The sequence below is a fragment of the Eriocheir sinensis genome, chromosome 17, assembly GCF_024679095.1.
Source record: "Eriocheir sinensis breed Jianghai 21 chromosome 17, ASM2467909v1, whole genome shotgun sequence".
In the NCBI taxonomy this organism is placed as follows: Eukaryota; Metazoa; Arthropoda; class Malacostraca; order Decapoda; family Varunidae; genus Eriocheir; species Eriocheir sinensis.
This window is the reverse complement of record NC_066525.1, coordinates 142,501-169,696: the sequence shown is the minus strand read 5'-3', so window position 1 is coordinate 169,696 and position 27,196 is coordinate 142,501. Positions and strand designations below refer to the sequence as shown.

At 45.2% G+C, this 27,196-nt stretch overlaps 1 protein-coding gene across 5 annotated transcripts in view; it reads left to right on the top strand.

The window, feature by feature from the left end:
• The window catches only part of LOC126999683 (cAMP-dependent protein kinase type I regulatory subunit-like), a 45,370-nt gene that overhangs the window by 2,541 nt on the left and 15,633 nt on the right, over positions 1 to 27,196 (top strand). Inside the window, exons 1-2 of one of the 5 annotated variants that reach the window (XM_050862408.1) lie at positions 10,302 to 10,402; positions 12,677 to 13,176. The exons of 1 other annotated variant lie outside the window; for it this stretch is intronic. In XM_050862408.1, coding sequence (XP_050718365.1) covers positions 13,156 to 13,176 — 21 coding nt within the window. In that variant the 5' untranslated portion in view covers positions 10,302 to 10,402; positions 12,677 to 13,155. Of the gene's footprint in view, positions 1 to 81; positions 153 to 6,592; positions 6,632 to 10,301; positions 10,403 to 12,676; positions 13,177 to 22,081; positions 22,219 to 27,196 lie in introns of those variants that run through there. 3 more of the 5 variants (XM_050862410.1, XM_050862407.1, XM_050862409.1) reach the window with 3 other exon arrangements.

Sequence of the window (27,196 nt, the reverse complement as noted above, 5' to 3'; positions counted from 1 at the left end):
ACAGTGAAATCACTAATGCCTTCAATGAACACCTCAACAAAATTGAATACCATGCCTATAATTTACCTCTTCCATTCACAGGTGAGTGTTGATTGGCCCGTTGCAGCAGGTGTACAGGTGTAGGAGGCTTGGTTCTCTTAATTAAGGTCCAGGTAAGCTTTATATTTGGTTATAATGTAGTCTTGTGTCTGTCTTATGGAGCAGTGATGTTGTCGTGAGGAAGATGAACGCTCGTAAAGGTTATGTTATTGTATGTTGAAATTCTCTTAGATAGTTTGGTTCACATGTTTTTCTTTCATTATCATTCTGTTCTTGAGGGAGTTTCATGAGGTAGTAACACAGACGTCAGTAGGAAGAGGAGTATATCAAGTGCCTGATAGCTTGGCAAGGTTATTTGGGGGAGGCTGTGGCTGAGTCGACAGAGTTACGGCACCATGTTCGGGAGGACTCGAGTTCAATCCCCGCCCGGTGCCACCAAGCTGGGATTTTTCAGTCGCTGCCAAGTGGCTTAAAACTACCCACATGCTGTCCAGAAGACCACCTATCAACCCGGACTCTAGATTCTAGGATTAAAGATGAGCTCCGAGAGGACAGCATGAGCCAATGCAAGATGGCGTCACTATAAACACTCGCCTGCGCCAGAACGGGCTGGGCCGACCATCAGGCCCCACCGGGAAGAAGCCTTGGGCCAACCATCAGGCGCCACTGGTAAGAAGCCTACCGGTGCAAGAGGCCGCAACGTAAAAAAAAAAAAAAAAAAAAAAATATTATGGCATGTTGAAATTCTCTTAGATAGTTTGGTTGACATGTATTTCTTTGATTATCGTCCAGTTTTCATAATAACTACCAAATGTATAGATAAATGCTGTACACCCCAGCAAATATATACTAATCATGATACGTTGATGGTGGAGAGAGAGGAACTGTTCTACATTGCTTCCAGTCAGGGTTGGACAATTTAAATCATGATGATTTAAGTCTGTGATTTAAATCAAGATTTAAATCAAATGATTTTTTTGAAAAAATCATTGATTTAAATCAATATATACTTCTGCCCAAACCAACATGGAATGTAAAGGAAAAATATAAAAAACAAACACATACTTCCACCTGCTTTATGTATTCCTGAGGAATAGAACACTAAAAGCTTCCTTTTACAATACAACAAAAATTTCCACATTCCATTAAAAAATGAAATCAAAGGGTTTTACTTGTAATGAACTGTACTTATTTCTGAGGAGTAGAATATTAAAGCACTTCCTTTTACAATACAGTATAACAAAAAATTCCACGTGCTATTATAAAAAGGAAATCAAAGAGAACTTATAATGAACTGTACTTATTTCCTGAAATAATGAATTTAAAAAAGAAAATTATTACGGCCTGTATTTAAAACAAAAGCACATTGAATTTATACTGTAAAAAGCAGTCTTTGAAAAATAATGATACACTTCTTTGAAAGTAGTTCATAAAAATTCTTTGAAATCAAAATTCCAAATCTTTAAAAATAAGGATTTTAATTCTTATGACAATAAATTTGGTTCTTTTCAGTCTTGCTACTATTCCTTGTAACTCCAGTTTACACTGTTTGCATATAGCTCTCCATGCTTTCCCAGACTTTGAAGGAATTCTGTTAAAATGTTCCCACACTGGATCACTCTTCCTACCAGATACATTAATCCTTGTGGTCAGTGACATCTCTACGCTCTTGCTGTTAGCTCAGGAATGAGTGGCTGGCCTGTAACACCTAAACAGTCAAACTACTACACAGTGGCACAAGTCCGGCTATGTCCTAACATGATGTAAGAGAAACAGGACAGAGCCTGAGAGAGATGATACAATCCTGGTCAGTGGCTACTGGGCTGCTTGACAGGCTCAAACACATTGTAACCAAGAGATGATGCAACATGCTGTAAAAACACTCCAAAATGTGTTTTAAACTAATGTATAGAATATATATATATATATATATATATATATATATATATATATATATATATATATATATATATATATAGATATATATATATATATATATATATATATATATATATATATATATATATATATATATATATATATATATATATGTATATATAAAAAAATTGATTTAAATAAAAAAATTCTGATTTTTTTTTTTTTTTATTTAAATTTTTTTTATAAAAATCACCAACCCTGCTTCCAGTCAAGGCCCAAAACAGTCACAACCAGTATGTCAAAGTTAATTATTTTACCGACTGTTCTGACTGCTGTGGAGGCCCTCAGAAGGCTGGCTGTCAATCAGTGCGCCCTACGTCAGCGTCGAGTGTTTATCTTTTATGGCCGACATAGCCTGATTGATTGAGGCTCAGGACTTCTCAGGGGCCAGAGTTATGATTCCCTCATGTGTGTCATGGCCCGTCATCTCCTGTGGGATTTAGGAATGAAACCAGCATTAGCGTTGCAACACTCAGCCCAGAATAGTTCACAAGATGATTCAGTATAAAGTAAAGCTGGGTCTTATGCTAAGCTGTGCGTCACGCCAGCCATCACCTCCTACTCTGGCCCTGGACCTGTGGACCTGTGAATCCAGTGCCCCCTGCTGCACCATGGGACCAGTGTGCCATCCAGGTCACCACTACCAGGCCAAAAGGGAGCATTAACAGCTGGGTGGGCAGTGACCTGATCGCCCCAGCTGGAGTTTATTTATTTATTTATTTATTTTTATCTTACATTTCGGTTTGTGGCACTGGTAGGCTTTCTTGATGGGGCCTGATGGTCAGCCTTAGCCTGTTGTGGCACAGGCAAGTGTTTTATAGAGGCGCCATCCTGCTTGGATAAGACCCGAATCCTCTGATGCATAGCTAGGCATGCTAAACACTACACCGTGGAGCTGAAAAATGATTGACTGACTGGTTATCCTTATTTAGCGAAGTGTACATGTGCATGGCTGAGCGAGGCTGACACATGTAAGTAAACTGTGCATCTGGAAACAGAAAGGGAGACAGCTGCCAAAGAGGGCTTGTGTGTGGGCAGGATGGTGCCACATTGAGCTGGGCTGGGCTGTTGTCATTCTCGCCTCCTCTCGGTGAGCCTGTCAGTCATTCCCACAGCGCGAAGACCACTCAGGCAGGGTGTTGATGTGCTGTGTGCTGGCTTGTTTGCCGGCTACCTGGCTGCACCATCACTTTAATGCAGGGTAGCTTAAGCAAACAGGCTTTTCTCAGTCTCCACAAAATTTGGTTAGATATTATACAACAAAAAATATTGTTCTTGTTTAACCCATCTGCTGCGATTGGCACAAATTTGGCCTTCACTGGCAGCCTGGTAACATAATCCCAGGTCTTTCTGTGCCTCTGTGGTGGATAGTGGAGTGTTTCCCATGTGGTATTGGTATGCTGAATATCCCCTCCCAAGGTGCAGGACTTTACATTGTTCTTCATTGAATTTTAGCAGCCACTTTTTGTTCCATTCCTGTAGCTTGGTGAGGTCTTCTTGTAGGAAATCTGCAGTCAAGGGGTTAAGTATATGAACAAAGACTGCATCCAAGTAAAGAATGTAACCAGTCATGGGCAGAAAACTTGCACTAGACAAAATAATAAATAGTTAACATGATACACTTGCTAACATTATAAATTGTGTGCTGAGTCCTGGATGGCTGTATGCTGCCTCTACACAGGGAAACAACAACACCAAATAATTTGAAGCACACACACACACACACACACACACACACACACACACACACACACACACACACACACATGCACAGAGGAAAAGATCTGGGAGTGACAATAACAGACAAGTTATCCTTTGGAAAGCATATAAATCGGATAACTGGGGAAACATACCATCTTCTTAGAAACATAAAAGCAGCATTTACATATCTAGACGAAGAAATGGTGAAGAAACTAATAACATTGATGATACATCCGAGACTGGAATATGCTGCGTTGGTGTGGTCACCTAGATTGAAGAAAGAAATTAGAAAGTTGGAAAGAATACAGAGAGCAGCAACTAAACTACCGGAAACTCTGAGAGAACATACTTATGAAGAAAGACTGGAGAAATTGGGACTAACAACACTGTAGAGAAGAAGAGAGGGGACCTAATAGCATTATACAAGATACAAAAGGGATTGGAGAAATTGGACAGGGAAGACTTAGTGGTACGTGACGGGAGTGTGACAAGAGGGAATAGTAAGAAATTGAAGAAGAGCGACTGTAGGAGACACGTCAAGAAATACAGTTTTCCATACAGAAGCATAACAACATGGAACGGACTTGACGAGGAGACTGTGTGTGCAAAAACAATTCATGAATTTAAAGCCAAACTGGATAATAAGCGTTATGGAGACAGGACAACACGAGCCTAGTATGGCTCTTTTCCTGTAATTCACAACTAGGTAAATACACACCTTGTCACAGACAGAATGCAACGATTTCACCCCACAAGGCCGCCAGCCAGCCAGACGTGCCTTGGTAGCCGCCTCAGACACAGCCTCATTCAGACACCTACCCAGAATGTCCTTGGTCCTCTGCCGTTCCATTGAGATGTTGAAAAAAAAAAAATAATAAATAAATAAATAAATAAAAAATCAAAATGCATAACAGACTTTTAACAGTGAACTATGTATCTGGTTGTCATTTGTCTCAAGCTCTACTACTACTAATACTACTACTGCTATTACTGTTACTGCATTGCTTTGTGTCCAATTTGCATTAACTTTTTCTTCATGTCACAAGCGTGTAGTTACCTTGGTTTTAATTTGAAGTATTTATCAGGTTGCCCTTCATGCCACAAGCTCTCTCATTGCCTTGGATCTAGATTGAAATAGTTGCCCTTCATGTCACAAGCTCTCATTGAAGTCAGCTGGCAGTGTGCATCTGTGCTGGGAAACTCAATAAAGCTGTGTGGGGGGTTCAACATCATGTATTCCAAGTGATGGCTGTTGGATATGTAGTCAGTGTGTATGTGTGTGTGTGTGTGTGTGTGTGTGTGTGTGTGAGGGCATTCTGATCAGGCCTAAGCAATGACAGCTTAGGAGTAGTAGATAAAGATAGGCGCGATAGTTCAACCTTCTATACAGCCAAATAGAGGCCCAGTGCATTACTTCCCTTCACCAGTCCATCCATGTAGGTCGAACATTTAGACTCTTCCACCTCTCATGTTAACTAATTCCAAAGGCCAAGAAGGGGATTAATCAGGTTCTCATAAGTGGTTCTTTAGGTTCATGGTACAGAAGAAGGGTCAGACTACCACCAGGGTAAAAAAAAAAATACCCAAGGAAATGCCCAAAACACCTAGGAAAGGCTTGTCAAAAATGTAAACTTGGGTGATGAAATGTTGAAGAATACAGTTAAGATGTTCCCATCCATCTTTTCCTTCCCTTCCATCCTTCCTCCCTCCCTTCCTTCCTTCCTTCCTGTCAGTCATCTGTATATACGAGGGAGTCATTTAGTGGGCCATTCATGTGTTCCTCCGAGGCCCATTACAATAAAACTTCCAAAAGGCCTGATGATTCCCTCTAGTGTTGAAGGGAGAGGGTGATTAAGGGGGGGCTGTGTTATTTTGATCTTGGGGGGGAGGATAGCTGTGTGTGTGTGTGTGTGTGTGTGTGTGTGTAAGTGTGAAATGCCTCAGAGTTCAGTTCGCATGCCCTCCTCCTCCTCTTTGAAAAAATTGAAGACGTGGTTGAGAGAGAATCTGCTGCATGCCGGAACTTTTGGCAGCAGAGAGCGTGGATGGGTGAGGGGGGTGGGCGTGGACGTGGGCGTTGGGGGTGGGTGGGTGCGGGCGTGGCACTCGTGGTAGCGATGTGTGTGTGGGTGGGTGGGTTATGTTAGGTATGTGGGTGTGGCTGTGTGTGTGTGTGTGTGTGTGTGTGTGTCGCTATGGTCTGATCACGTGCTATTCTACTACTACTACTACTACTACTACTATCATTAATACGATTACTACTACTACTACCATCATTAATACGATTACTACTACTACTACTATTATCATTAATACGACTACTACTACTACTACTACTACTACTACTACTACTACTACTACTACTACTACTACTACTACTACTACTACTATAACTACTACTGTCTTCTCCCTCTTCTTCTCCTTCTTCTTCTTCTTCTTCTTTTTCTTCTTCTTCTTCATCTTCTCCTTCTTAGCATGTAGCAGCAGTAGGATAACCACATCACGTTTTCTCTCGCAAATAAGGAAGGAGATAGTGAGTCACCAGGAGGAGGAGGAGGAGGGGGTGGTAAAAAAAGGGAGCAATGCTGTATGTATTTAAGCACTATATTGGTCCTCCTCTTCCTCCTCCTCCTCCTCCTCCGTCGTTTAGAGGAGGAGGAAGAGGAGGAGGAGGAAAGGAAAGGCGTTCTCTTGGTGATGTGTGTGTGTGTGTGTGTGTGTATGTGTGTGAGAGAGAGAGAGTGAGAGAGCACGTGCTTGCCAAGTTAAGGGGGGGGGGGGGGTTGAAGAAAAAGCGCTCGCCTTAATAGCAACAGTAGTAGTATTGTTCTGGTGAAGGGAGTGTACTACTACTACTACTACTTTATCTTCCTTCTCCTCCTCCTCCTCCTCTTCCTACTACTACTACTACTACTTCAAGAGGGAAATAATGCATGTGAAGAACGTACGAAAGGTTAGTTTAGCTATTATTATTATTATTATTATTATTATTATTATTATTATTTAAGCTGTTTACCATATACAGTGATTAATGGGGTATTCATGCGTGTTTCTTCAGGTTCATGGTGCAGAAGGGTCAAACTACCACCAGGGTCATAACATGCTTTTTTTTTTTTTTCCATTAGCGTTTTTTTTTTTTTTTTTTTTTTTTTTTTTTTAGCGGGCTTTTTTTCAGTATAGTTTCCTTATTGTTGCCCTTGACCTGTTTCCTCTACTGTATATGAAAAAAATACCCCTGGAAATGCCCCCAACAACTCACACGAAAGCCTTGTTAAATATGTGAGCTTAGGCGCCGAAAGATTTAATATATATTGCCCTCACACCTAACCCATGCCACCCTCCCCTGTGCCCCTCCCTATAACCCGTCCCCCTTATATATACCATGAGTCAGTAACCTCTTCAGCCGTCTCTCTCGCTCTGATACACTCAAACTTTCGCCACTTACGCACTCGCATTTGACAAGGCTTTCACCGGAGTTTTGGGCATTTCCATACGTACTTTAGTGACCCTGGTGGTAGTTTGACCCTTCCTCTGTGCCGTGGACGTGAAAAACCACTCTTGAAAACCCGATGGCTGGTATTATAAGACATGCGCTTCGTACATCAGCTATTTCTAAAGGTCAAAGAGAGGGTCAGTCGGATTCTAAAGAGAGTTTCTTCAGGTTCACGGTAAAGAGGAAGGTTCACACTACTACCAAGGTCACAAAACTACCCCTGGAAATGCTCACAACTCCTACGAAAGCCTTGTCAAATGTGTGTTCTTGGGCGGCGAACTGTTTTATAATACGACCCGATTAATCTCTGTTGTGGCCTTTGGAAATAGTTGACTTATGTGAGGGGTGGAGCGGCTGAGAATATCTAGCGACTCTCGTGCTGGCCCGTCTCTCCCGCCCCCTTACACACGGTTTGCGAGAGTTTTCCTTGGCTGTCGCTTACCTGCACGGCTTGTATACATAGTTGGCCGAGATATTTAGGGAGGAAAAGGTGGCGGTCGCGGTGGTGGGGTGGGAGGAGGAGGAGAAGGTATGTTAGTGGATGAGATGAAAACATAAAGATTGTGGATAGAGGAAGAAGAGGAGGAGGAGGAGGAGGATCTGACCCCGTGTGTGTGTGTGTGTGTGTGTGTGTGTGTGTGTGTGTGTGTGTGTGTGTGTGTTCTTGACCTAAGCTAGTGGACTTTTACTCGCTCTGTGTAATGTCCTGTCTGCTGTTTACTAATGAGAGAGAGAGAGAGAGAGAGAGAGAATCGTGGAAACAAAGGGAGGTGGAGATAAGAGAAAGGAAACAGAGAGAGAGAGAGAGAGAGAGAGAGAGAGAGAGCAGCAGCAGCAGCAGCAGCAGCAGTATTAGTATTAGTATTAGTAGTAATAGTAGTAGTCGTAGTAGTCGTAGTAGTAGTAGTAGTTGTAGTAGTCGTGAGCTGCACTGCGCCACCTAATGAGTTCAGTTTGGCTGCGGCAGTGTGGCCGTGACGTCAGAGAGAGAGAGAGAGAGAGAGAGAGAGAGAGAGAGAGAGAGAGAGATCAATGCTGGAGGTGATGGGAAGGGGATGAAGGGAAGGGAACGGGTTGGGATGGGCACTTTGTTTCCTCTCCTCTCCTCCTCTTCCTCTCTTCCTCCTTCTCCTCCTCCTCCTCTTCTCCTCTCTTTCATTCTTCTCATCTCGCCTTCATCTCCTCCTCTTCTCCTCTCTTTCATCTTCTCCTCTGTTTCATCCTTCTCATCTCGCCTTCATCTCCTCCTCCTCCTCCTCCTTCTCCGCAATGAGATAAGGAAGGGTTCAACTTGCCCATTCAGTCAACCATTCAGTAAGTCAGTCAGTCAGTCAGTCAGTATTGTTTCCCTTCCTATTCCTCCCTACTGCTATTGTCTTCCTCTTCCTCCTCCTCCTCCTTATCCTCCTCCTCAATATGGCTTATCTCCCTCCTGGTCCACTGTTGAACCTCCTCTGTCAAATGCTCCATCATCTCCATATCCATTCTCCTCTTTCTATTTCTCCTCCTCCTCCTCCTCCTCCTCCTCCTGTTGTTGTTGTTGTTGTTGTTGTTTTTCTTCTTCTTCTTCTTCTTCTTCTTCTTCTTCTTCTTCTTCTTCTTCTTCCTCCTCGCCAAGGTGGTCCTGAGCTCACCTTTTTACACGTGTTTCTGAGGTGCGTGTCGTCACCTTGCCTTAATTAACTCTCTCTCTCTCTCTCTCTCTCTCTCTCTCTCTCTCTCTCTCTCTCTCTCTCTCTCTCTCTCTCTCTCTCTCTCTCTCTCTCTCTCTCTCTCTCTCTCTCACTTTATTTAACTTGGCCCGCAACGTAGGTACAGTCTTTCCCTCTATCTCGCTCTCTCTCGCGCTCTTGCTCTCTTTCTTTCTTTTTTTCGTGTGTTTAAATCTTAAGAAATGTATATTAATAGGACGGAGAGTAATGGCTATGTTGGCGTTCACGTGGTTTCGGCAATCCAGAGTGTGTTTATATCGAACAGTAGACATGTTTAAAAATATACCCCCAACCACTAAGTAACCGGCACCTTGAGTTGGCCTGTAGAAACGAACGATGTCTATGAAGTCTGAAAGCTGGCGAACGTGACACCGTGTGGAATTTGGTCGATGCATCTCCTCCTTAAATCATTCTATACGTCTTGGGTGATGGCGCCTATTGGAAGCATGTTTTTAGTGAGTGAGTGAGTGATTGAAACTCTCCGCTTACTAAAGAAGAGCTTGCAGCACATAATGAAGCTTTTTTATAAACGAATCGAGCTCTTTTTATGAGTGTGTGACTTGCTTGCGAACGTGACACCGTGTTAAAAAGAAGGGTTGGGTAAATATATGGCCTAAAATTACATAGCCATAACTTACGATCGCTAGCAGGCAAGACCCTGAAGGAAGCTATTAGGCGATATTAGACGAATTTGTTGTTTCTAGATGGTAAAAGTGATACCGTGTTAAAAAGGGTGCGGAAGGGAAGGGTTTGGTAAATATATGCCCTAAAATTACATAGCCATAACTTACGCTCACTATATAGCAGGCAAGATCCTCGAGGAATCTATTAGACGATAGTAGACGAATTTGTTAAGTTTCTAGAGAGTAAAAGTGATACCTTATTAAAAAGAGGGGGTGGAAGGGAAGGGTTGAGTAAATATATGCCCTAAAATTACATAGCCATAACTTACGCTCACTAGCAGGCAAGACCCTCGAGGAAGGTATTAGACGAATTTGTTAATTTTCTAGAGGGTAAAAGTGATACCGTGTTTAAAAGAAGGGTGTGGAAGGGAAGGGTTGGGTAAGAGTTGCCTGAAATTACATTGCCATAACTTAACATGAGCGGCAGGCAGACAAGATCCTCGAGGAAGTTATTAGACAAATTTGTTAAGTTTCTTGCCGACAAAAGTTTCATTTCTGATACCCGGGGCACAGTTTCAGAGGTAAGCGCTCCTCCTCATCAACTTGAAAGAGTGGGATAATCTTACCTCGAGCGATTCTATACCTAACATAAGGAAGAGAAGGAGGAGGAGGAGAAGGAGGAGAAACAGAAGACCCCAGTACCTATAGCCGACTAACCACCACCACCATCACCACCACCACCCAACTCCTCTCTCAGTCAAAGCCCATGTTACGACCCCATCCCATCCCATCCCATCCGAAGCCCAGCAGTAGCCAGGGAGTCAGCCAGCCACCCAGTCAGTCAGCCCTCAACCCCCGACGGGCCAGCACACGTCTCTGCCGGGCTCCTACTGCTGGTCACGCCTCCTTGCACCGTGTTATCTTGCCGCGTAGAATCCTGTGTCACGCCCCCCCTCGGTCCACCCGCGATACCCTCACACGGTTGACTCCCACGTGTATAGAAGGGAAAGATAACAGTGCATTAGAAATCTGTGCATGGACCTACGGAAACACACCTCTGTCTATCTATCTAACCCGTTGCGAAGAGTTGGTGCATATTGTGGCTTGTGACAGTCCGCGGAAAGGCTTGAGAAACCGGTTTGGGAACGAGCTGGAGGCGCCGGAGATGGTGCCGTGTGTCGAGTGGCCGGTGAAAGAATACGAAGATGTTAAAAAGGATGAAAGATGAAAAATATAGCGATGAAAACGTATTGGAAGCATGTTTGTAATGAGTGAGTGAGTGATTGAAACTACACACGTACTGAAGAAGAATTTGCAGCATAGATTGAAGCTAAAGAGATAGAGGAAGTGTAGAGTACATTAGAGTTAGTAAGAGAGAGAGAGAGAGAGAGAGAGAATACAGTACAGAATAAAGAAAAAACAAATATATTAGAGACAGTTTTCAGTAGATTAGAGTTGAGGTGGAGATGCTGGTGGTGGCGGAGATGATGCTGAAGGTGATGGTGGTGGTGGTAGTGGTGTTGGTAGAGGTGGTGGTGGTGGTGGTGGTGGAGGTGTGGAAGGCAAGGCAAAGAGTGCGTTGTGAACCTCAAGTGGTCGGGCGGGTCAAGTGGACATTTGAGAAGTGACCCTCCTCCTCCTCCTCCTCCTCCTCCTCCTCCTCCTTTTCCTTCTCTAGGGCACTGCTGAGAGAGAGAGAGAGAGAGAGAGAGAGTAGTGACCGTTACTTTATGTTATATCCCGAACGAACACACACACACACACACACACACACACACACACACACACACACACACACACACACACACAGACGTATTATTATTATTTTTATTATTATTATTAGTAGTAGTAGTAGTAGTAATAGTAGTAGTAATAGTAGTATTGTTCGTTATAGTAGCAGTAGCTGTTGTAGTATTAGGTGGTAGTGGTAGAAGTAGTAGTAGTAGCAGTAGTAGTAGTAGTAGTAGTAGTAGTTGTAGTAGTAATATGGATGGCACGAATGGATGGCCAAATGGAAGCATTATAGAGAGTAGCGCCAGCCCGGGTGTGTGTGTGTGTGTGTGTGTGTGTGTGTGTGTGTGTGTGTGTGAGAGAGACGGATAAATAGATAGATGAAGATTACTTTAGTCCGTACAAACCAAGTGTTCCTCTGTCATCTAGGCGGTGTTGATCAGGCCTCGTATGACACGCTGGAATGCTCTCTCGCTCTCCTCTAAGGTTGTCTGCCAGCCTCACATGCTCCCTGTAAAGAAAAACCTTGAATCAAGTAGAAAATAAGTTTCTAAAATAGCTGCGCAAAGTTTCGTATATATTTCTGAAGCCTACAAAAAAGATATGTATTATATTAAATCCAGAGTCACTCCACACAAGTCTTTGGAAGTGTCCTACCACGTTTAGCGCCACCACACGTATCATTAGAAGGCTGTGCAGTTAGATTTCCACCAGAATGTCGCTAAGTTTTCATTGCCAGCAAGACATACAGCGTGTTACGGGCACAGCGTTACCCAGGCAGTCACGCAGTAAACTCTACGGACACCGCCATTCACGTTTACATTACTCGACGACTTACGACCTTAGTGATTGACTTGCGGGAATTACTTATTGTTTATTATTTAGTGAAGAGAGGAAATCCAATATTATGTTGGTTTGCGTTATGAGACAACTACAAAGAATTAAGCGATATGGACGCATCGCGGGAAGAATAGAAGAGTACCTAGGAAGTGTAGGAAAGGTGGAGGGCGAGAGGATGACAAAAGTTAAGGGGGTTGGATTGTGTTAAGGGAGGACCGTGAGAGGAGGGACCACGGAGTTTCAGGGCCAGGACGCATATTCCGAATCACTCTACGGGTGTGAGGTCCTTGAGTGACGACGCTGGGATGTAGCTTCAAAACTAACCTCGGGGTGTTATGGAAAATACTCCCATTGTGATTACCAGGCAAAATTACCCATAGTGATTCCATCTAAACCTAACCTAACTTTACTTAAACTGACCTGTTCAAGAGAAGGGAAAGACACGGCCGGGATAGATAGGGCGGAAAAGTCAGATACAGCGAGCTCTTATAAACATGAGTAAAGGTATAACGTTAGGGTTGGTGTACCTTCACAGCTCTTAAAACCATCACCCTGTATGTACTGTATATATGAATGTGTGTGTGTTTGTGTTTCTCCAGGTGACGGGAGCCTTATTCACAAGTGCCTTCATGAACAACGATAAGCAAGAACAACACTGAAATCCGCGAAAACTGAAAAAAAAATAGAACCGGAAAATATATATATGCAAGAAAGAAGAAAATTATAACACTAAGCAGATTGAAGATTACTATTGTTAACTTCGATTGAAATTACGATTGACCCAAGCAAATAAGACTTTTAGTGACCTGTTTTGCGTCTAGCTACTTGTCATCTACCGGTCTTCCTCTGTGAATCTACGGTGTTAGCGACCTAGAAGTGAACGTGTTGCATCCTTGTATTGTGTTTGAAGTGGGTTAGTGTATTGAGAAAGGAAAGGAGAGAAAAGGAAGGGAAAGGAAAGGTTTAAAATTCGTTGAGGAAAGAGAGAGAGAAAAAAAAAAGTGTTTACCAGCAAGAGTGACCTCACGTGTTAGAGATATACGTGTACTGTACAGGACTTATACCACAATACAAGACAATGGGGAATTCTGATAACGAGGTGAGTATATGTGATTTCTCTCTCTCTCTCTCTCTCTCTCTCTCTCTCTCTCTCTCTCTCTCTCTCTCTCTCTCTCTCTCTCTCTCTCTCTCTCTCTCTCTCTCTGCGTATATATCTCTGTTTTAACTACCTGTCCCTATATTCTTCATAACTCTCTCTCTCTCTCTCTCTCTCTCTCTCTCTCTCTCTCTCTCTCTCTCTCTCTCTCTCTCTCTCTCTCTCTCTCTCTCTCTCTTCCACCCTTTCTCCCTATAATTCATACATATTTTGGGTTCGAAGCAGTGATATAAACGCGAAGGAAATGCAACACAGGCAAAGAATGTCAGCAGAACCAATAAGAGAAGCGACAGCAATACGTAGCAATGATAACCTGGTGCCTAAATATAGTTCAGGACCAGGAAAGTCTTGAGTCAATTCCCGTCACGTCCAAGGCGACAAGGATAGAACAAGGATAATACCTGTCTTTTATTCCTCTCAAGCAGCGACAGTTTTGAGAGAGAGAGAGAGAGAGAGAGAGAGAGAGAGAGAGAGAGTTTGTAGATCTAATTAATATGCGAGTCTGATCGTACTTGTTTTGAACGCGTCTTTTTCTTCTTCGTCTGTCGTTGTTGTTTTTATTGATATTATTATTCTCGGCTGCACGTGTTTGTTTGGGGTCTCTCTCTCTCTCTCTCTCTCTCTCTCTCTCTCTCTCTCTCTCTCTCTCTCTCTCTCTCTCTCTCTCTCTCTCTCTCTCTCTCTCTCTCTCTCTCTCTCTCTCTCTCTCTGTTCTTCTTATTCTTTCTCTCATCTCCTCTTTCCCTCCATGGCAAAGTGGTCAGCGCGCCTGCTCACGATCCCGGTCTTGGATTCGTATCCCGGCTTAGGCTTGGGGCTATAAATTGCTCCCCGCCATGCGTGTGAAGGTGTCTCTATCCTTACCTAATAATAATAGTTGAATTATTTATATACTCAATTCATGTAAGTTTCTTCAATAATGAGACTTGGATCGGTATTGCCAGACGCTTCTCCCTTTCACATCAACTAATTCCAAAGGTCAAAACGGAGATCAAAGTGCAATGAGTATTTTTTGAGGTTCATGGTTCAGGGGAAGGGTCAAGCTACCACCAGGGTCATAAAACTACCCAAGGAAATGAACCAAACTCTCGTCCGTGGTAGAATTCTGTCCGTACTCTTTCTTGCCATTCCTCATTAGTTAAACAGCCTGAAGCCCTGTATTACCAAGAGGAAGGAAGGAAGGAAAGGGGGAAACATCGTAGCCAAGGAGAGGAAGGAAGACTACTCACACTCCAATTAGTGACTCAGTGGACGCTGCCGTGTTTATTTATTATTTTATTCAGTGTGTGTAAGGCTCAAAGTGGGGACCCTATGGTGTGTGTGTGTGTGTTTGTGTGTGTGTGTGTGTGTGTGTGTGTGTGTGTGTGTGTGTGTGTGTGTGTGTGTGGAAAGCAGCCTGTTTCTATCTATCTATATCTATCTGTCGTTTGGGTGTGGGTGGGTGTGTATTTAAACCAGCCTGTATGTCTGCCAATATGTCTCTCTATCTATCTATCCTATCTCGTGTGTGTGTGTGTGTGTGTGTGTAAAGCAGCCTGTCACTATCTATCTATATTTATCTATCGTTTGGGTGTTGGTGGGTGTGTATTTAAACCAGCCTGTCTATATATCTGCCAGTATGTCTATCTATCTATCTATCTATATCCTATCGTGTGTGTGTGTGTGTGTGTGTGTGTGTGTGTGTGTGTGTGTGAGAGCGCTGGCGGGCGGACCACCATTGATCGTGTGTGGCTGGGCCCGCACCTCCCCGCTTACATAATGGCACACTGCTTGGGGCTGCACCAAACACGAGTAATTGTGCACCGCCATGTGACTCTAGCCTTCCCCCCCTTCCCTTCGTCACCCAACTCGTCCCCTTGATGAACTGCTGGCGGGGGAGGAGGTGGAGTGGTGAGGGAGCTGAGGTGACTTGAGGTGTCTGTCCCTTAACTCATCTCAGCGGGCAGTGTTTAGGGACATGAAGTGACAGAGGTTCTTGTGCTTACCCTGCTCGTGGTCTGGCATGGTCATCCCAGCCGGTAGTGTTAGGGTTCGTAAGGTAACTTGAAGTGTCTGTCCCTTCCCTCATCTCAGCGGGCAGTGTTAAGTATCGTAAGGTAACTTGAAGTGTCTGTCCCTTCCCTCATCTCAGCGGGCAGTGTTAAGTATCGTAAGGTAACTTGAAGTGTCTGTCCCTTCCCTCATCTCAGCGGGCAGTGTTAAGTATCGTAAGGTAACTTGAAGTGTCTGTCCCTTCCCTCATCTCAGCGGGCAGTGTTAAGTATCGTAAGGTAACTTGAAGTGTCTGTCCCTTCCCTCATCTCGGCGGGCAGTGTTAAGTATCGTAAGGTAACTTGAAGTGTCTGTCCCTTCCCTCATCTCGGCGGGCAGTGTTTAGGGACGTGAAGTGACAGAGGTTCTTGTGCTTACCCTGCTCGTGGTCTGGCATGGGTCATCCCAGCCGGTAGTGTTAAGGGTCGTAAGGTAACTGAGGTGCCTGTCCCTTGCCTTATCTCAGCCGGCAGTGTTTAGGGACGTAAGGTGACAGATGTGCTTGTATCCCTTCCCTCGTCTTAGCGGACAGTGTTAAAAGTCGTAAGGAAATGCTCGTGTTCCTCTTCCTTCCATCAGCTTGTGGTGCGTCATTGCTTAGCTGCCCTATCTGTTGCCTGGATGGTTAGGTGGCTGACTTGACCCTCCGACTGATTGACTGGCTGACTAACTGACTGTCCCATTGGCTAACTGACTGACTGGCTGACTAACTGACTGTCCCATTGGCTGACTAATTGACTGTCGTACTGGCTGACTAACTGGAGAGAGAGAGAGAGAGAGAGAGAGAGAGTTGGGATATGGATATTGAGCGCGAGGGGGCGTGAAACTGAGCAAGGCGGGGCATATTGGGTTACGGGGCTGGGGCGGGGCGGGGGTGGACGGGACGTTGGGGCAGAGTGATGCGGGGCGAGCTGATGATGATGACAGGACGGGGCGGGGCGGGGCGGGGACGTCTTTAATCCTGTACCGAACTTATTATCGATCAACAGTATTCATAAAACGGGTCTACCTCTCTCTCTCTCTCTCTCTCTCTCTCTCTCTCTCTCTCTCTCTCTCTCTCTCTCTCTCTCTCTCTCTCTCTCTCTCTCTCTCTCTCTCTCTCTCTCTCTCCCTTACCTTACCTTACCTTAGGGATGTTACCTTGGCGAATGCGTACGTGTACCAGCCTGCTGCTTTCTCTTATCTCCCTACCTGGTGTGTGTGTGTGTGTGTGTGTGTGTGTGTGTGTGTGTGTGTGTGTGTGTATCTGGTTATTTGAGTGGGCATTGTTTGTGTGTGTGTGTGTGTGTGGGTGGGTGGGTGTGTGTATCTGATTATCTGAGTGGGCATTGTTTGTTTGTGTGTGGGGGGTGGGGGTGGGGGGGTCAGTGCAACACGATATGAGGCACTAGTAAAGGAGCTCAAATCTATTTTTTTTCTTTTTTTTTTCAATTCTCTTTATCTTTCTTTTCTTTCTTTTTTAAACGGTCCAATTCCCGCTCTTCTAAAACGTTTTCTTATACACGTTTCCACACTTCCTCAATACGAATATTTACTCATGGTCTTGTTATGTACTTTATAGGGACAGAAATGCATTGACTCCTCTCGCATATACTAATAAATTCCCATGTTATAAATAGTCTCCCCTTCTTAGGCTTCTTAGGAGAAAGTATGCATGAGACACCTCCCTTCCCTTCCCTTCCCTTCCCTTCCCTTCCCTTCCCTTCCCATCCCATCCCATCCCTTCCCTTCCCTTATACCATGACACCATTACAAGGAGAAATGTTAATGGGCTGGTTGTCGGTAAGGCTTAAGGTCCAAGGCTCAAACATCTCGAGGATTACACACCCACATTGGATAAGGCTTTCGTAGAGGTTGTGTTAGTAGTGTTTCCATGGGTAGTTTTATGAGCCTGGGGATACTTTGACAAGGCTTATGCACCGTGAACACACCCACATTGGATAAGGCTTTCGTAGAGGTTGCTTTAGTAGTGTTTCCATGAGTAGTTTTATGAGCCTAGGGAGAGTTTGACAAGGCTTCCGCACCGTGAACACACCCACATTGGATAAGGCTTTCGTAGAGGTTGCTTTAGTAGTGTTTCCAAGGGTAGTTTTATGAGCCTAGGGATAGTTTGACAAGGCTTATGCACCGTGAACTTAAAAACACTCATTATAAACCGATTAATCTCCTTTGTGGCCTTGGGAAATAGGTGTTGTGGGCTGAAAGTGTCGGAGAATGCGTGTTAGTATCTCCAGAGTGATTTATTAGCTTGGTTTTATGAGTAGTGAGAGGCGAGAGTCCTAGATTTAGTATGGGGTCACTTTTCATCATGGGAGACTTGAACTTTAGATCACCAACAAGCCCTTCAACCATACCCACTAGGAACAGACAGGAAACACAGATAATGGCAATGAGTAGCAGTAAAGGGGTTCCAAACTCGTGCCAGATATCGAAGAAAACGCAAACAGGAAGGGTATTGTTTTAGGTCCATTCTTAAGGCAAGTCTTTAAGAGGAGATTGATTTTCGCTTAGAAGAGCCTGGAGAACATGTCGAGTGGAGGAGGAGGAGGAGGAGGAGAAGGAGGAGGAGGAGAAGGATGAGGAGAAGGAGAAGGAGAAGGAGAAGGAGAAGGAGGAAGAGGAGGAAGCATTGAGAGACGACCTGACCTGAGAGAGAGAGAGAGAGAGAGAGAGAGACACACAGGAAATTGTGTTTCCCGCCCTAAGCTGACCTTTGAGAGCAACTTGGAGGGGGAGGGGGGGAGGTGACACTTGAGGGGCATCTCTCTCTCTCTCTCTCTCTCTCTCTCTCTCTCTCTCTCTCTCTCTCTCTCTCTCTCTCTCTCTCTCTCTCTCTCTCTCTCTCTCTCTCTCTCTCTCTCTCTCTCTCTCTCTCTCTCTCTCTCTCTCTCTCTCTCTCTCTCTCTCTCTCTCTCTCTCTCTCTCTCTCTCTCTCTCTCTCCCGGCATTTTGTAATAAACTAGCTTTACGAGGTATTCCAAAAATGCAAATGGCATGTTTTACTGCCCCACTGAGAGAGAGAGAGAGAGAGAGAGAGAGAGAGAGAGAGAGAGAGAGAGAGAGAGAGAGAGAGAGAGAGTTGAGGGGAGGGGGGGAGGATCTAACTAGAAATCAGGAAGCATTGGAAAAGTTGACATTGGCACACACACACACACACACACACACACACACACACACACACACACACACACACACACACACACAGGGACAGGTGCAAGTGATTGTGGGAGGAGGAGGAGGAGGAGGAGGAGGAGGAAAAAAACTAAGATAAAAATGGGAGGATGATATGGAAGAGGAGGAGGAGGAGGAGGCGTGACGTCATGTTCTTTAGAGGTCGCATTTCTTCCTTCTCCTCCTCCTCCTCCTCCTGGCAACGGTCCTTCCTTGGCGGGGCTGCGGCCGGACCTGCTGGCGCCAAGTGAAGAGGAGGAGGAGGAGGAGGAGGAGGAGGAGGAGGAAGGCAGGCCGTGAGAGAGAGAGAGAGAGAGAGAGAACGTGGAGGAGGAGGGAGAGAAGAGTCATTGTGTAAGGAGGAGGAAGGGAGGAAAGCATCTTATAAGGACATTTCTGTGAGAGGAGGAGGAGGAGGAGGAAGAAGAAGAAGAAGAAGAGAAAGGAAATGAAGGAAGAGAGAGAGAGAGAGAGAGAAAAGGAAAGGAGTACATGGACGTGTGTGTGTGTGTGTGTGTGTGTGTGTGTGTTGTAAGCTTGTATGTCACGTTCTTGTCACGTTTACGGCGCTGCGAAGATGACGAAGCGAACGTATATCATCATAATCATCACCATCATTATCATCATCCTTGTTCTTTTTTATTTTCTCTGGTTTTTCTCTCCCATACATTTTTCTTTAGTCTTCCCTTCCATTCCCTTCCTTTCCCTTCCTTCCTTTTCTCTTCCCTTCCTTTCATTTCCCTTCCCTTCATTTCCCATCCCTTTCCTTACCTTCTCTTCCCTTCCCTGACCTTCTCTTCCATTCCCTTCCCTTCCCTTGCCTTCATTTCCCTTCCCTTCCCTTGCCTTCATTTCTCATTACTTCCCTTCCCATCCCTTCCCTTGCCTTCATTTCCCATCCCTTTCCTTCCCTTCTTTCCCTTCCCTTCCAGACCTTCCCTTCACATCACATCACATCCTATCATTTCCCCAACGACTTCACATCTCCCCTTCCCTTCCCTTCCCATCCCTTCCCATCTCCATCTCACGCCATCACCTCCTCACGCCGTAGATTAGGTTATCAACACCTGCCTATCGGATGAAGAGCCTCAGAGCAGGTAGCAGGTGATAGCGATGTTACCTGCGACACCTTGGACCAACACCTGGACGTTTACTATCGTGGCTCTTATGGGACGAGAAGGAGGGAGATAAGTGGGATTGTGGAGAAAGGTGGAGGGGGAGAGAAAGGGTGGATGGGTAGGAAGGGTACTGGATAGGTTAGTGCTGGGATAGGGGTGTTTCATATAGGGCAAATTCCCATACATCTCGCGGCTTTCGTAGAGGTTGTATTAAGTGGTGTTTCCAGGGTCAGTTTTACGAGCCTGGGGATAGTTTGACAAGGCTTCTGCTCCGTGAACCTGAAAAACACCCACCTTACTACTACTACTACTACTACTACTACTACTACTACTACTACTACTGCTGCTACAGGAGGAGAAAAAGTGGTGTTCTGAAGTGTTTGTTTGTGAGTGATAAATTTGAAACGATAAGGCTATGACGTCACTTCCCGTCCACGTCCACGCTCCGTCTCCTCTCCCATCACCTCCACACACTCCTCTCTCTCCTTCTCTCCTCTTCTCCCTTTCCCCTTCTCTCTCCATTCCCTCCACCTAAAATTCCTTTCCTCCTCTTCTTCCACTTCTCATCTTTTCCCATGTCATTCCTCTCCTTCCTCCCTCCTCCCTTCTCAAGTTCCTCTCCACTTTTCACCTTCCCTCTCCTTTCCTCTCCTCTCCTCTTCCTCTCCTCTCCATATCAAAAAGTAAGAGGAGGATGGAAAATGTCAACCTCGATGAGAAGGGATCGGAAAAGCCATTGGCCCATAACGAGTCTATCTGCTCTAGTGATCCAATCTAGCCCAGGTGACTCCCTTCGCCTGTGCCACGGCGCGGATCAGGGGGGGAGAGGCGGCAGGACTGGCGGCCGTGTTATTTACCGGGGCGGGAGAGATTAGTTTACTTGTGTCGAAATGATGATCTATATATTATGGTCCTTAAATGTATCGAGCTCCCATTACGACTATTTTATAAGGTCTCAGAGAAGATTAACCGGGTTTCCATGGGTGATGTTACCGTTCAAGATCCAGACGTCGTGCTTGTAAAACTACCACTGGGATCACAAAGCAGTCCATGAAAATCCCAGCAACTTCTACGAGAGGTCCTTTTTCTTAAACATATCGCGGGCTCCCATTACAACTGTTTCCCAAGGCCACAGAGATGATTAACCGGGTTTTCATGGGTGTTTATTTCCGTTCAAGATGCAGACGTCGTGTAAAACTGTCACTGGCATCACAAAACAGTCCATGAAAATACCAGCAACTTCATGGTTTTTTTTTTCCATTCACCATGCAAAACACACACACACACACACACACACACACACACACACACACACACACACACACACACACACACACACACACACACCTGACTGGCCGGATATACAGCGTTATCAAAACCGTATCCTTCGTGTGTGTGTGTGTGTGTGTGTGTGTGTGTGTGTGTGTCTCTAACTCCTTGTATTCCTACCCTCCTTGTCCTCACCCTTTTTTTCCTCCTCCTCCTCCTCCTCCTCTTCTGTTTACCCGTGGGCTGAGTGTCGTCAAGCCCCCCGAGGCCCCTCTTGACCCTGCTCTTGTTTGTACGACCACCATCACCACCACCATCACCACCACCACCAAAAAAAAATCGCAACTACTACTACTACTACTACTACTACTACTACTACTACTACTACTACTACTACTACTACTACTACTACTACTACCACCACCACCACTACTAGTACTGCGTTATATATGAATTAATTTTCGAACAGATATGATAATGTGCGCTTGGAGTCGTATAGTACATATTGGTCTGTCTTTCCTCCTCCTCCTCCTCCTCCTGATGCACTAATAGCCAGAACTCTCAGTATCATGTGCAAGATAAGACAAATGATTAAGAAAGATTGGGAAGAGAGGAGAAGGGAAAAGAATAGAAGGGAACGCAAGAAAAGGAGAGGAAGGGAAAGGAAAGGAAAGGAAGGGAAGGGAAGGGAAAGAGAGGGATGAGAAGGAAATGAAGGAAGGGAAGGGAAAGGATGAGAGAGGTGAATCATATGTAGAATTATTATTATTATTATTATTATTATTATTATTATTATTATTATTATTATTATTATTATTATTATTATTATTATTATTATTATTATTATTATCATTAGTATAGTCATCATTAGAGTCATCCTATTCATGTCTATGCTGCTGCCCCGTGAATCAATCACGTCTGCCCAGTCATCTCTCTCACACACACACACACACACACACACACACACACTCCTGTCTCTCTCTCTCTCTCTCTCTCTCTCTCTCTCTCTCTCTCTCTCTCTCTCTCTCTCTCTCTCTCTCTCTCTCTCTCTCTCTCTCTCTCTCTCTCTCTCTCTCTCTCAATCAATCGCTTATCTTGCAACGTTAAAGTATGTTGAACTACGTGACTTCTCCGTGTGATGTAGTACTTGAGTTTTATCAGAGGAGGAGGAGGAGGAGGAGGAGGGAGATGAGACAGTGACAAGGAGAGGAAAGGAAGAGAGAGAGAGAGAGAGAGAGAGAGAGAGAGAGAGAGTCAGCTTGTCTTATCAACTGTCAACACTTGCTCACTCATCTCACACACACACACACACACGTTATCACTCACACACATATACACACACGCACGCACGCACACACCTTGTCCCAGTAGCTGCATAGACGACATGGCGGGAAAGGTAAGGGGATATGTTACTGTTACAAGGTAGTTTGGTGAGTTGAAAGTCATAATCTTAAACATTTCGGCGCCCAAGCACACAGATTTGACAAGGCTTGATGGTTTTCGTAGGAGTTTTGTGCATTTTCAGGGGTAGTTTAGTGACCCTGGTGGTGGTTTAATCCTTCCTCTGTTATCATGAACCTAAAGAACCAAGGCTTTTGCAGACGTTTTGGGCATTTCCAGGGGTAGTTTAATGACCCTGGTGGCGGTGTGACCCTTCCTCTGTACCATGAACCTAAAGAAACATATATTTAACAAGGCTTTCGTGGGAGTTTTGGGCATTTCCAGGGGCAGTTTAGTGATCCTGGTGGTGGTTTGACCTTTTCTCTGCACCATGAACCTAAGGAAGCTTTCATTAGAACCCGATTATTCTCCGTTTTGACCTTTGAAGTTAGATGAAGTTGATGTTAGAGGTGGAATCGTCTGAGTGCTGTGTGTGTGTGTGTGTGTGTGTGTGTGTGTGTGTGTGTGTGTACTGAGACTGAGTTAAGATTCTCCACATCACAATCCTCAAGTCCTGTATTTCTCTCCTCTCCTTTCTTCATTTCTTTTCTCTCCTCCTCCTCCTCCTCCTCCTCCTTCAGTATATACCTCCCCTAGCTCAGCCTCACATTCCTGCACAAGTTTGCCAAGCCCCGGCCAAAACTTCCTGAGTGAGTGGGCTCAGCGGCAGTCTGGGCGGTGGCGGCGGCGACTGTAGAGACGGCGACTTGTGGTTACATAGCGCGCACCAGCATCAGGATGTGAGTGTGTGGCTCGGGTTTCCTCTACCGCGTCAAGGGCAGGGACTGTGATGATCTCAGACGCTTCCCTCTCCCACATCAACTATCTCCAAAGGCCGAAAAGGAGATTAATCGGGTTTTCATGAGTTTTTTTTTACATTCATGGTACAGAGAAAGGGTCAAACTACCACTAGGGTCATTGAATTACCCCTGGAAATGCCCGAAATGCCTACGAAATCCTTGTCAAATATGTGTACTCGGGCTGGGCGTTGGGGGTGTCTCAGGTGACTTCCAGTACAGAGCAAGACGTGTTTCAGCAATGCAGTAAACCCACGGTTGCCACTACAGCGAGACAGGGAAACAGAGATGCTGCAGGAAGAGTAGTCAGTCAGTCCGTTCTCAGGCTGGGCGTTGGGCGCTGACTCAGGCGACTTCCATTATAACGCAAGACGTGTTTCAGCGATTCAGCAAGGCCACGGTTGCCACTACAGCGAGACGGGGTAGCAGAGATGGTATGGGAAGAGTAGTCAGTCAGTCCGTTCCCAGGCTGGTCGGTGAGGTCGGTGGGCGTCCTCAAAAACCATCGCCTCGCCCCAGTCGCTCACGAAAACACAATCGGACAAGTGGGGCCTCACGGGGGGCTTCTGTGACGTCAGGCCTCGGTGACGTCACACGGCGGGCCAGCCAGGGCGGCACGGGGGTCCTTGGTGCCTTAGACTTGCTGGCTTGCTCCTCATTCCTCTGTCTGTCCCGGGCTGTTCCCTTCCATTGGTGCTGTGTGTTACCTTAGCGGCCCTATAAATTGCCCTTCCTTCATCTCCTTCCCCTCCTCCTCCTCCTGCTTGGAATTACCTCATCTTCCTCTTCCTCCTTCCTCCTTCCTTCTTCTTCTCCTCCTTCCCTCTTCCTCATCTCTCCACACAACCCGCCTCGTAAAAAAAATATCTCCCTCTCTCTCTCTCCTTGTTTCTCTTTTCCTCCTTCCTTCTCCTTCTCCTCTTCCTCTCGCTCTTCTACCCCAAATCTTTCTCTCCTTCAAAATTAGAGAAATTTCCGAGTATCCTAAAGAGGGCGAAGGATCTATAGGATGCGGTAAGGATACGATGACTAATCTCGGCCCAGGGGACACACACACACACACACACACACACACACACGGTCCTGCTTAAAGATGCCGTGTCCTATACCTTTCTGCCCCTCCCTCCTCCTCCTCCTCCTCCTCCTCCTCCTCCTATTCCTGCAGCTACTCTTCCTCTTATTATCATACTTCTTCCCATTCCTTCTCCTTACTTTTCCTCCTCCTCCTCCTCCTCCTCCTCCTCCTCCTCCCAACGTCAACACAATGAGAGGAACTAGGAAGTCTTATTTTTAGGAAGTGAAATAAAAATAAAAACAAGCCACCTCTCTCTCTCTCTCTCTCTCTCTCTCTCTCTCTCTCTCTCTCTCTCTCTCTCTCTCTCTCTCTCTCTCTCTCTCTCTCTCTCTCTCTGTGACGAAATAATCCAACATTTATAAAAAAAACATATAAGTGGACGAGGAGGAGGAGGAGGAGGAGGAGGATGTGAGTCACTGATAAGGTTGGCTAATTAAGGCGAAAAGTCCACCAATTAAGGTGAAGGTGACCACAGGTGGGAGGGTTACCTTGTGGTGGTGGTGGTGGTGGTGGTGTGACTTTTTATTCAACACTGATTGTTCTTGTTTTTATAGATGGTGTTGAAACTGATAATGGTGGTGGTGGTGGTGGTGGTGGTCGTGGTGATGGTGGTGGTGGTGGTGATGTAACTTTTTTATTCAACACCGATTGTTCTGGTTTTTATAGATGGTGTTGAAAGTGATGATGGTGGTGGTGGTGGTGGTGATGGTGGTTGTGGTACTACTACTACTACTACTACTACTACTACTACTACTACTACTACTACTGCTACTACTACTACTACTACTACTACTACTACTAGGGTCGTTTGCAGATAGCTGACCACATGTCTTTTTTTTCTTTTTCTTTTTTTGTTCTAATTTTGGCGCTAATGTAATGAATAAGCATCCTCCTCCTCCTCCTCCTCCGTTATGTTGTCATGTCGTTCATTAACCTAATTGATGGTTCCTGACCCGGCTCCTCCTCCTCCTCTTCCTCCTCCCCCTCTTCCTCTTCCATCGCTGTTTCGGCCTATCCCGTGCATAGCGGTGTGTGTGTGTGTGTGTGTGTGTGTGTGTGTGTGTGTGTGTGTGTATGTTGGCGGAGAGACAAGCCAAGTTTTGATTGCGTGGGCGATGAAGTACACACACACACACACACACACACACTCACTCACACAGATATTAATATGCAGTTCTTTGTCTGCGCGCGCGTGTGTGTGTGTGTGTGTGTGGCTCTTTTTGTGGTGTTTGTGCGTTCCAATATTTTTCTATTCACCTCCAATTAGTACGCACCCGAGGCTCTCCTCCTCCTTCACTTTCTCCTCGTCTTCCTTTTCCTCCAACTCATGACTCTTTCTCTTCTTCCTCCTCCTCCTCCACGTCCTTGTCCTTCCTTCCTCCTCCACATCTTCCTCTTATGGTCTTCCTCCTCTTCCTCAACATCCTTATCTCTTTCTTTCTTTCTTTTTCATTATCTCACCTCCTCCTCCTCCTCCCCCTCCTCCTATGATTATGCAGGGAAGCGTGATTTTGAAAGGTACACTAAACTATGATACACACACACACGCACGCACGCACACAACACTCTCTATTACTAATGCTATATTTCTTCTTTTCTTCTTCCTCTTCCTCTTCTTCTTCTTCTTCTTCTTCTTCTTCTTCAACGGGGAATCAGTTAAAAGGAAAATTTTGCGCGCGTGTGTGTGTGTGTGTGTGTGTGTGTGTGTGCGCAGTGATGGTTGTATTGATTGTGACGTCAGCGGGAGCGAGAAACCGTGAATGAGGTGGTAGCGGTGGTGGTGATGGTGGTGTTGAAGGTGGTGGTGGTGGTTGGTGATGAGGGAGGTGAGGAAGGGACATCTTAGCGCGCGCGCACACACACACACACACACACACAGACACACCAGGTAACCACGTGTCTTTTTTTTTTATTATTATTAAAAGTAAGATTTTTTCATGTTTTACTTCCATGGGGAGCCGCTCTCACTGTGTGTGTGTGTGTGTGTGTGTGTGTGTGTGTGTGTGTGTGTCTTTGTGTGTCTCTCCCCTCGTCTTTGTCTCTTGTTTCTCTCTCCTCTCTCTCTCTCTCTCTCTCTCTCTCTCTCTCTCTCTCTCTCTCTCTCTCTCTCTCTCTCTCTCTCTCTCTCATTTTATTTGTGTATTCCATAACGGCAGAGAGAGAGAGAGAGAGAGAGAGAGAGAGAGAGAGAGAGAGATCGCATTTTCCCTCCTCCTCCTCCTCCTCCTCCTCCTCCTCACTTTAAAATTAATGAGACTTGGTACTTCACGTTGGCAGAATCCTATCATATTCTCAAACAATAATAATAATAATAATAATAATAATAATAATAATAATAATAATAATAATGATAAGCTGCCCTAAAGTATTCTCATGTTCTCGTATTTTCTCTCTCCATCTCTTTATCTATCTATCTATCTATATTTTTCTCATGAACGGGAAAAACGCGCATGACAACCCAACATAGCTCCTCGGCGGCTCCATAAGCGGTCGTCGCAAGAGCCCGAAACGTTTAAGAATACCAGTCATGGGATTGGAGAGTTTGGCGACCTGCATCACAGTTGTCTCGTGTTAGCCTTCAAGCCACGTGTAGTAAGACCCGAGAATGACAATAGCAAGTTATTCCCTATGCAATGAGGTCAGTTGTGAGGAGGAGGAGGAGGAGGAAAAGTAGAAGGTCTCGTCTCGTAACACACACACACACACACACACACACACACACACACACACACACACACACACACACATCATACACACACACATGACAGGTAACCAGGTAGAGAAGAATTTAATTTACCTAGTCAGTTATCTCTCTCTCTCTCTCTCTCTCTCTCTCTCTCTCTCTCTCTCTCTCTCTCTCTCTCTCTCTCTCTCTCTCTCTCTCTCTCTCTCTCTCTCTCTCTCTCTCTCTCTCTCTCTCTCTCTCTCTCTCTCTCTCTCTCTCTCTCTCTCTCTCTCTCTCTCTCTCTCTCTCTCTCCCCTTCCTTTCCCTCCCGTTCCCTTGTCTTCCTTCCCCTTCCCTCCCTACTCTCATTCCCTCCCCTTCCCTTCCCTTCCCTTCC